The sequence below is a fragment of the Cololabis saira genome, chromosome 14, assembly GCF_033807715.1.
Source record: "Cololabis saira isolate AMF1-May2022 chromosome 14, fColSai1.1, whole genome shotgun sequence".
Classification (NCBI taxonomy): Eukaryota; Metazoa; Chordata; class Actinopteri; order Beloniformes; family Belonidae; genus Cololabis; species Cololabis saira.
In genome coordinates this window covers 2,337,176-2,348,128 of record NC_084600.1, presented here as the reverse complement: position 1 = coordinate 2,348,128, position 10,953 = coordinate 2,337,176, and the positions used below count along the sequence as shown (strand labels likewise).

At 49.8% G+C, this 10,953-nt stretch overlaps 1 protein-coding gene across 1 annotated transcript; it reads right to left on the bottom strand.

The window, feature by feature from the left end:
* Positions 1 to 9,569: 9,569 nt before the first annotated feature.
* Positions 9,570 to 10,517, bottom strand: LOC133460202 (olfactory receptor 1E16-like). The gene has a single exon (XM_061740776.1). The coding sequence runs from the start codon at positions 10,515 to 10,517 to the stop codon at positions 9,570 to 9,572; it is 948 nt and encodes a 315-aa protein (XP_061596760.1).
* Between the last annotated feature and the right edge of the window lie 436 nt (positions 10,518 to 10,953).

The following is a 10,953-nucleotide window of genomic DNA, read 5'->3' as shown; positions in this document are numbered from 1 at the left end:
GACCATGTGTTGGCTCAATAAATCCTGCTTTGTGAACTCCTGCCTCCTGCTCTCCTGCGTTTGGGCCCTCAAGAAACACCAATCGTGACAAGCTGACATGGAGCATGTTGCCTCGGTTTCCCGGTCTTGCTGTTTCGCTCTTTACAACATCAGGAAAATCAGATCCTACCTGACTGAACATACGACACAGCTCTTGGTTCAGGCTCTGGTCATGTCACGTATTGACTGCTGTAATTCCTTGTTGGTCGGCCTCCCTGCCTGCTCAGTTAAACCTCTACAGATGATCCAGAATGCAGCAGCACGTCTGGTTTTCAATCAACCCAAGGGAGCTCATGTCACTCTGCTGCTAATCTCCCTGCACTGGCTTCCAGTAGCAGCATCAAGTTCAAAGCTTTGCTTCTGGCTTACCAAACAATTACCCAAACGGCTCCTCAATACCTTCACTACTTGATTCAGAGCTACTCTCCCTCTCCACAGCTCCGCTCAGCCAGTGAAAGACGCCTGGTACTTCCACCACCACGTTGTGTGAAATCAGTAGCCAGACTCTTCTCCATTGTTGATGGTGGGATGTCCTACCAAACTCTGTTCAATCTGCAGGGTCTGTACCTACTTTTAAGAGCAAGCTAAAGACTCAGCTCTTTAAAGAGCACTTTGGCATCTAGTAAGATGCCTTCTTAGACGTAGCTTTCTTATTTAAAAAAAAACAAACAAAAAAAAAACATATATATTCTAGCACTGGCATGGCAGCACTTGTGTCCAACTGGACTCCCAGCAGTCTGACCAGCTCTGATCCAGCTGTACCCTCCTATGTGATTTTGTGCTTGTGTAGGAGTGCGGTGGATGTAGGCAGAGAAACGACGGAGATTAATTCCTCTTTGGAGAGCACTCCATTTAATTCAATTCACCAAGTTAGAAAACCAAAAACTACACAGCTAGACTGTCGCGCAGGAACAAAAGTCAGCACCTCTGAGGTGTGTCTCTACTCTTAAAGTAGCACGTATAAATAAAGGAAATAAATATCCCTTGTAAAAGGAACAACAAGGCATGTAACCTGGGCGAGGTCGCCGTGAATTATAACTCTGCAATTTAACAATTGTCCTGTGTGTGTATATCCACCACACACGTCCCCCCAGAATTCACAAGAACAGGCCCAGTGAAACGACCAGGGACCCGTATGACCCTCCCAAAACTATTCCGAAGCTCCTGAGCAGGCGGAGGGGGTCGAGGCGGGGGGGTGGCAGCAGGCTGCTGACGGCGAGCAGGTGCCGGTTGGCAGTGTGGGGAGGCCAAAGGGGGCGGGACCAGCTCCCTGGGAGGCCTACCCGGGGGGCGGCCGCGCCGTGGTGCCTGAGCCACTTCCACTGGGCGGCCCAAATCCAGGTGGGCCGGTTTCAGACGGTCCACTGAGACGCGATCCATCCTGCCCCCGACGTCGATGACAAAAGTCTTATCACCAGTCTCCACAACCCGATAAGGTCCGTCGTAAGGCAGTTGCAGGGGCCCCCGATGGGCATCGTGGCGGACGAAAACATACTCCGCAGCACGCAGGTCGGGGGGAATGTGCACCCGAGGCAGGCAGTGGTGTGAGGTCGGAACGGGCCGGAACACCTGAGCAGAGTCCAGCAAGGTACGGCGTTGGTCAGATGCAGACCAGGGGACCGTGGTGTGGGGAACAAAATCACCTGGGACCCTGAGGGTTTGGCCATAAACCAACTCCGCCGAGGAAGAGAGGAGGTCCTCTTTAGGCGCAGTTCTAATCCCCAGCATCACCTATGGCAGTCTATCCACCCAGCCGTCGTCCGTGAGAGAAGCCTTGAGGGCGGCCTTCATGTCCCTGTGAAAGCGTTCACACATGCCGTTGGCCTGCGGGTGGTATGCCGTAGTGCGGTGGAGAGCGACACCCAACTGACGAGCAACAGAAGTCCAGAGGTCGGAGGTGAACTGAGGGCCACGATCTGAAGAGAGGTCAGAGGGGACCCCGAACCGGGCGACCCAGGAACCAATAAAGGCCCTGGCCACATCAGCTGAAGTCGTCGCAGACAGCGGGACAACTTCAGGCCAACGGGTGGTCCTGTCCACCATAGTCAGCAGGTGAGTAAATCCCCTGGAGGGTGGAAGGGGTCCCACCAAGTCAACATTGACATGATCAAACCGTCTTTCAGGAACCGCAAAATGCTCCACTGGGGCCTTAACATGGCGATGGACCTTAGCGCGCTGGCATGCCACACAGGTCCTGACCCAGTCGCGAATGTCCTTTTTCAGGCCGTGCCAGACAAACTTCGCAGCTACAAGCCGTTGAGACGGCTTACTGCCTGGGTGCGAGAGGCCATGTATGGCGTCGAAAACTCGCCGTCTCCAAATATGTGGCACCACAGGACGAGGGAGGGCCAGAGAGACGTCACAGAGCAGCGTTGCATCCTCACCGAACGGGACGTCCGCCAGCCGGAGGCCAGTGACTGCTGTCCTATACGACTGAACGTCGGGGTCGGAAGCCTGGTCCACAGCCATGCGGGTATAGTCTATTCCCAGGTGGACAGCGCCAATGAGCACCCGGGAGAGGCAGTCGGCCACAACATTGTCCTTGCCTGACACGTGTTGGATGTCTGTAGTGAATTCAGAGATGAAAGCCAGGTGGCGCTGCTGCCTGGCAGACCATGGTTCCGACACCTTGGCCATGGCAAAAATCAAAGGCTTGTGGTCCACAAAGGCAGTGAACGGGCGAGCCTCTAGCAGGAAACGGAAATGCCTGATGGCCAGATAAAGCGCGAGGAGCTCTCTATCAAAAGTACTGTAATTCTGCTCGCTGGAACGCAGTTGGCGGCTGAAAAAAGCAAGTGGTTGCCAAACACCATGAACAAACTGCTGGAGAACCGCACCGACAGCATAATCCGAGGCGTCCGTGGTCAGGGAAACGGGAGCGCCAGGCACGGGGTGAGCCAGCATGGTTGCACCAGCGAGGGCATCCTTTGTGGCAGAGAAAGCCTCCAACATTTCCGTCGACCAAGAAATGTCATGCTTTGGCGATTTTTTCCCTTTGAGAGCGCTGTAAAGGGGGCGCATGAGGTTGGCAGCCCGAGGCACGAAACGGTGGTAAAAATTGACCATGCCACAGAACTCTTGCAGAGCCTGGACAGTGGGAGGCCGCGGAAGCTTCAGGACTGCTTCTACCTTCGACGGCAGCGGAATCGCCCCAGCGACGGTGATGTGGTGACCCAGGAAATCCAGTGATGGCAGTCCAAACTGGCATTTCGCTGGGTTGATGATCAAGCCGTGCTGCTGAAGGCGATTGAAGAGCAGACGCAGGTGTGACAAATGTTCGGCCTTGGACCTGCTGGCTACGAGGATGTCGTCCAGGTAGACAAAAACGAACGACAAGTCACGCAACACAGTGTCCATCAAACGCTGAAAGGTCTGAGCAGCATTTTTCAGGCCAAACGGCATCCTCAGAAACTCAAAAAGCCCGAATGGGGTGATCACGGCCGTCTTAGGAATGTCCTGAGGCTGGACGGGGACCTGGTGATAACCTCGGACAAGGTCCACCTTGGAAAAAATGGACGCACCTGCCAGGTGGGCTGAGAAGTCGTGGATGTGAGGAATAGGGTAGCGGTCCGGCGTGGTGACTGCGTTAAGGCACCGGTAGTCGCCACACGGGCGCCAACCACCATTGGACTTAGCCACCAAGTGCAGAGGAGAGGCCCAGGGGCTGTCGGACCGGCGGATGATGCCAAGCTGCTCCATGGAGTCAAACTCCGCCTTAGCTATAGCGAGCTTGTGTGCGTCCAGACGGCGGGACTTGGCGTGCACAGGCGGGCCATCAGTGGAGATGTAATGCAGCACGCCGTGTTTCGTGGAGGCGGACGAGAACGTAGGTGCGGTGATCTCCGGGAACTCCTCGAGGAGGTGCGAGAAGATATCAGCCGGTGAGAGGGCACTAGACAGCCTTGTAGGGGCGGCGTCACTGTGTTCGCAGGGCAGGGAGCTGAAAGTCTCAGCGTGGACGAGGCGGCGGTTGCTCACATCTACCAAAAGTTTATTGGCCAAAAAGAAATCAGCACCCAAGAGGGGGGTGGACACCTTTGCTGACACAAAATCCCAGGTGAAACGCTGACCTGCCAAACACACCGTCACAGTGCGTGTGCCAAAGGTATGAATCGTGCTGCCGTTGGCGGCCACCAGGGGGGTACCGTGTGGCCCTGTGCTGATGTCCGTGGCAGATGCTGGCAGTGCACTAATGTGGGCGCCCGTGTCACAGAGAAAACGATGACCAGAGAGAGTGTCAGTGATAAACAGCAAGCCGCAGGTCTGGCCGACACCCATGGCTGCTAACAGGTGGCGGCCGGGGCGTTTCCCGATGCAGTGAAAGCACAGGGGGCTATGCACTTTCTGGCTTTGTTGCCAAACTTGGCATGGTAAAAACATAATCCACCTGACTGCTTTGCACGTCGGGGCACAGCTGTAGTTGCAGAGATGGAGAAAGGCTGCTGCATAATTGCATCACCGGCGGCACCTGAGGTAGAAGGGGGCGTGGCCACAAAACATTTTTTCCCAGCGGAGAAAAACTTATCAGCCTCCCTGGCCAACTGGCGAAAATCAGTAATAGAAGAGTTAGCCAGAGCCAAACGAACCTGGTCAGGCAGCTGCTGCAGGAATATCTCCTGGAAAATGAAACAGGGCTGGTGGTCTCCCAGCAGAGCCAGCATGTGATCCATCCGCTCAGAAGGCTTGCTGTCGCCGAGAGCGGAGAGAGAGAGGAGCTGGCGCGCACGCTCGGATTCGGAGAGTCCAAAAGTGTCCAGTAAATGTGCCTTCAGAGTGGTGTATTTGTGCCGCGTCGGAGGACGTTCTAGCAGACTCACCACTCTCCCTGCAGTCGCGCTGGTGAGTGATGCCACGACATGATAAAACTTTATGTCATCCGCTGTAATTTCCTTAATGGCGAATTGAGCCTCAGCCTGTGCGAACCATGCGCTCGCGTTTTGTTCCCAAAAGTCGGGCAACTTCAGTGAAGCAGACATGTTCAGTAGTAATCTCTGGAAACGTCCGAGAGAAAAACGGGGTCACCAATGTAGGAGTGCGGTGGATGTAGGCAGAGAAACGACGGAGATTAATTCCTCTTTGGAGAGCACTCCATTTAATTCAATTCACCAAGTTAGAAAACCAAAAACTACACAGCTAGACTGTCGCGCAGGAACAAAAGTCAGCACCTCTGAGGTGTGTCTCTACTCTTAAAGTAGCACGTATAAATAAAGGAAATAAATATCCCTTGTAAAAGGAACAACAAGGCATGTAACCTGGGCGAGGTCGCCGTGAATTATAACTCTGCAATTTAACAATTGTCCTGTGTGTGTATATCCACCACACTTGTGTTGTTCTCTCATATGTAAGTCGCTTTGGATAAAAGCGTCTGCTAAATGACAGTAGTAGTAGTAGTAGAAAGAGAGAGCAGGCTCTGCTGTGTTTCTGTCTTTTGATCACTACTTATTTTCCCTCAAGACTCTAAATTATGAACTAATCAGTAACTAATTTTTTTTTTTTTTTTGCCATAATGTTCCCAAAGTGTGATCTCCAGCTCTGGATCCCCACTTTTGTTTTCGATCCCGGAGCTGTCTCCAGCCCCTCCCTGCTGGGATGGTAATCCAGGTTGAGCCGGGGCGCCTCGCTATGTCCATGGGTATTTCGTGCAAACAAATAGTCAGTTGGAAAGTGTCTTTTCCTAATTTAGTGTTTGAAAGAGAGAACAGGCTCTGCTGTGTTTCTGTCTTTTGATCACTACTTATTTCCTCTCAGAACTTTAAGTTATAAACTAATCAGTAACTAATTGTTTTTTTGCAATAATGTTCCCAAACTGTGATCTTAGAGTGATTGGTCTATAACTCTCTCTGGAAGATGGATCTTTTTCTGGTTACCAGATGAGAACAATTACAGTATGGCTTCTTCCTGTTCTTTAGGTAAGGTCCCTTCCTTCCAGATATTATTATATAAATCTAATAAAACATTTCTTCTATGTCACAAAGATTAAGCATACAGTATAATCTATAATTTTCCCCTGGAGTCGATTTTCTTATTTAACTGTTGAACGGGAGGAAGACTTTTGGTCGGCCTCGAGGAAATTCTGGAGGACCGTTCGGCGCCTCAGAAGGGGGAAGCAGTACTCTGCCGGCACCGTTTACGGTGCGGGTGGGGAGCTGTTGACCTCGACTGGGGACATCGTCGGACGGTGGAAGGAATACTTCGAGGATCTCCTCAACCCGACTGACATGCCTTCCACTGAGGAAGCAGAGAGTGGGGACTCTGGGGCGTGCTCATCCATCACCCAAGCCAAGGTCACTGAGGTGGTTCGTAAGCTCCTCAGTGGCCGGGCACCGGGGGTGGATGAGATTCGCCCTGAGTACCTCAAGTCTCTGGATGTCGTAGGACTGTCTTGGTTGACACGCCTCTGAGACATCGCATGGAGGAAGGGGACAGTACCGCTGGAGTGGCAAACCAGGGTGGTGGTCCCTCTGTTTAAAAAGGGGGACCGGAGAGTGTGTTCCAACTACAGGGGGATCACACTTCTCAGCTTCCCCGGGAAAGTCTACTCCAGGGTACTGGAGAGGAGAATACGGCCGATAGTTGAACCTCGTATTCAGGAGGAACAATGCGGTTTTCGTCCAAGTCGCGGAACACTGGACCAGCTCTATACCCTCCGCAGGGTGCTCGAGGGTTCATGGGAATTTGCCCAACCAGTCTACATGTGCTTTGTGGATCTGGAGAAGGCATTTGACCGTGTCCCTCGTGCCATTCTGTGGGGGGTGCTCGGTGAGTATGGAGTCCGGGGCCCTCTATTAAGGGCTGTCCGGTCTCTGTATGATCGGAGCAGGAGTTTGGTTCGCATTGCCGGCAGTAAGTCAGACTTGTTCCCGGTGCATGTTGGACTCCGGCAGGGCTGCCCTTTGTCACCGGTCCTGTTCATAATTTTTATGGACAGGATTTCTAGGCGCAGCCAGGGGCCGGAGGGGATCCGGTTTGGGAACCACAGGATTTCATCTCTGCTTTTTGCAGATGATGTTGTCCTGTTTGCTTCATCAGACCGGGACCTTCAGCATGTGCTGGGGCGGTTTGCGGCCGAGTGCTACGCGGCAGGGATGAGAATCAGCACCTCCAAGACCGAGGCCATGGTTCTCCACCGGGAAAGGGTGGCGTGCCTTCTCCGGGTGGGTGGAGAAGTCCTGCCTCAGGTGGAGGAGTTCAAGTATCTCGGGATCTTGTTCACGAGTGAGGGAACGATGGAGCGGGAGATTGACAGACGGATCGGTGCAGCGTCCGCAGTTATGCGGTTGATGTACCGGACCGTCGTGGTGAAGAGGGAGCTGAGCCGAAAGGCGAAGCTCTCGATTTACCGGTCAATCTACGCACCTACCCTCACCTATGGTCATGAACTTTGGGTAGTGACCGAAAGGACAAGATCGCGGATACAAGCGGCCGAGATGAGTTTCCTCCGCAGGGTGGCTGGACGCTCCCTTAGAGATAGGTTGAGGAGTTCGGTCACCCGGGAGGAGCTCGGAGTCGAGCCGCTGCTCCTTCACATTGAGAGGAGTCAGCTGAGGTGGCTTGGGCATCTGTATCGGATGCCTCCTGGACGCCTCCCTAGGGAGGTGTTCCAGGCATGTCCCACCGGGAGGAGACCCCGGGGCAGACCCAGGACACGCTGGAGAGACTATGTCTCTCGGCTGGCCTGGGAACGCCTCGGACTCCCCCCGGAGGAGCTGGAGGAAGTGTCTGGGGTGAAGGAAGTCTGGGCATCCCTGCTGAGGCTGCTGCCCCCGCGACCTGGGAACGGATAAAGCGGCGGACGATGGATGGATGGATGGATGGATGGACTGTTGAACTTGTTCATTTGAAAATTAATTACATTGTTAACCTTATTTTAATCAGCACCTCCTATTTTACTTAATTTTATTTCTTCACTGCTTTTCCTCACTATTCAAATGTTTGCACCAGCAATTCTGCCTTCTCTTTATTACCAGTTCACAATTTCCTCCCCTTTTAAATTATTGGACCATCAAAATATTTTCTTTAATCAGCACAACCTGAGTACAACTCTGTTAAAGTAGTGAGAAGTCAGGGCAAAACGGAGTTTGTTTCTGGATACACGATGGACTCCTGGAAGACGTGGAGGATTGTGTGTCTGTCCATACTGTTGGTCGAGGATGTTGAAGATGTCTACATAATTGGATTTCTGATAATAGGATTTCTGCTTTTTGGAGCGGGCGGCTTGCTGGCATATCGACAAATTCGTAAATTGTCGACAGATATTGTAGCCCTTTCAGAGCTGCCTGGCGTGGCCTAACGTTGGGGGAGCAAAATCCCAAGTTGGATAGGAATTCTTGAATAGAATCGCAGCCTAGCTGCGGTTTTTGATCTCATTGGCAGGACCTTGGAGAAGTTCGACTTGGCGGGAATTGACCACAAATTGGTCTGTTTGGAGTCGCCATTGATGAACAAGAGACTTAAGGCAGACGGAAAATTACTGGTGTCTGCCTGACCCAAAATGCAATCGTTGATTCTACAATCTGACCTTGACAGAGCGGCTTGGCAGGCCGCTCTAGTCACAATCTCCCTGAAGGAATGAAAACAAGACGCTCTGCTCCCACTAGCCTTCCCCTTCCCCTCAGGACACCTGTGGACCTGTATCAGAACTATACCGAGCAGTCTGATAACATCGAGGACAATTGCTGAGGAGTAGATCTGGGCCATAGTTCACAGACTTACCACTCACACACACACTAGGATAAATACACCTCCCTCATTTTCAACACCTTCCCCGGCTCCCCTCTTATCAGCCCCCCAACACGGTCACCAGGTTGGAGCGCCACGAAGGCCGCGCCGCTCACTTGGATGTACGAGTATGTTGCTTTTCTGTGCTGAGGTGTTTTTTGCATCTTGACACTGTACCTATACAGTCTCAAGGTGCCTTTTTTTCCCTCCTCCATCCCAGTGTCATCCTCTTTTGGAAAAATAGTGCCTTATAACAACTATGGTGCCAACGGTGTTAACCGAAGTCAAATTATCTGTTTGATATGTTCAAACGTTGTCATTAAAGCTGATTCTGATTCTAAAGCTGCATTTGGAAACAGTAAGGAGAAAAATAAAGATGATGGCACGGAGAAAGAAATCATATGTTGCTGTTTGTCTGCATGAGTCTGCTGTTTGCATATGTTGCTGTTTGTCTGCATGTGTCTGCTGTGACATTTCCCATTTTCCTTGATTTCCCAAAGATGAAATTTGACACTCATCTCATGAGAACATATTCAGTGTGGATACATCTTTTAATCAAGCCTTTATTTGTCTACATCGAAAACACTTCTTTTCAGTCAGATATCAAGTTATAATCTTGATAAATTCAATAAAATGTCTCTGCCACACCTTACATCATATTACAACAAGATATACAAAAGGTAACCATCCATTTAGCTTTAATTGCAATCAAAGTAACTTTTAACAAAGAGGAGGTACATTGGATCCTTATGTGATTATTTAATAAAAACATATGTATTTACTCTCCACTTGATCTTTATCAATAAAATAGATTACCTCCTCATTTTTAATAATTTCCTCAGTGATCCTCTTATTTCTTGCGTCTGCAGAACGTAAATGATGGGGTTTAACATGGGAGGGAAGATTGAGGCCAAAGACCAGTTGACTATTCTAACATTTGGATCTATTTTTGAAGCCAGGGTGAATATGGTTAATATTGGGATGAAATAGACTGCCACTAATGACAGATGAGCTGTGCAGGTTTTAAAGGCCTTTGCTCTGTCTTGAACTGTGGTTATTTTGGATAACATGTAGCCGATACAAAGGTAACTAGACACAATCAACAGAACTGGAAGCCAAACAAAAATAACTGGAAACAATTGACTAATGAAATCATTAGGAAAGTTGTCGTTGCATGCAAGCCGATAGATTGGGCCATGATCGCAAAAATAGCTGTTAATAACCAGAGAGTCACAGAAGGAAAGTCTCGTAAGTAATCCAACAGCAACAAGAACAGCAAATACAACAAAGATCCAGAAAGAGGCAATCAAAGAAAACATAAACCTGTGTGTCACCTTCACATGATATTGCAGAGGAAAGGCGATGGCCACGAGGCGATCATAGGAAAGAGCAACCAGATTAAGAGTCTGCATTGAAAGGTATGTGAAGCTGAAAAAAAAGAATGTCAGGCAGTTGTTGTACGAAATTACATTATGGTTAAAGAGAGAGACGTCCAGCACCTTTGGAACCAGAGCTGAGCTACCTAACAAGTCCACAAATGCAAGGTTAAAAACTGCAACGTACTTTGGAGTTCTCAGATTATGATCCAGGTATATTACAGCCATCACAGCTGAGTTCCCCAGCACTGAAAAAACATAAACAAAGAAGAGAAAGACATAGTAATACTTGATATTGGGTGTACCAATAAATCCTCTTATTATGAAATATGGAGGACGCACAAAGGTGATATTTCTTCCTAGAGCAGAGTTAAATAAATCCATTGTGAAATTGAAGTAACCCTTATCCTGTCTACGCACTGTTAAACATCACTCTATAGCAACACTGTAATTTTAAGTGTGGTTAGTTCTTCTCTTTGTCATTCTGACTTAGATCATAAAGCTCTGTCAAGCTTTTTATCATATCTTGTTGACTGTGCATCCGATCCCTTGGGATTGCTTCAATTACAAATGTAAGTTGCCTTTGCCGTTACAACTTTTTCCCCCTGTTTGTCCCTTCAGTTTCCTGTGGAAAAATACTACACATGTGCAGCATAGTAAACCTTAAAGATGATATGACATCATACTTTACTTAAACATACTGAATTGCATTAATCATACATTGTAGCAACAGCAACATTTGAATTTCTCTCAAAGCTTAGAATTTGCTTTCATCTGGAGGGTTTCCCAGTTGGTCACAAGATGTGTTCAAATCTCTATT

Excerpts from the sequence above, each read along its gene's own strand:
- LOC133460202 (XM_061740776.1), bottom strand. The coding sequence starts at position 10,517 with ATGGATTTATTTAACTCTGCTCTAGGAAGAAATATCACCTTTGTGCGT.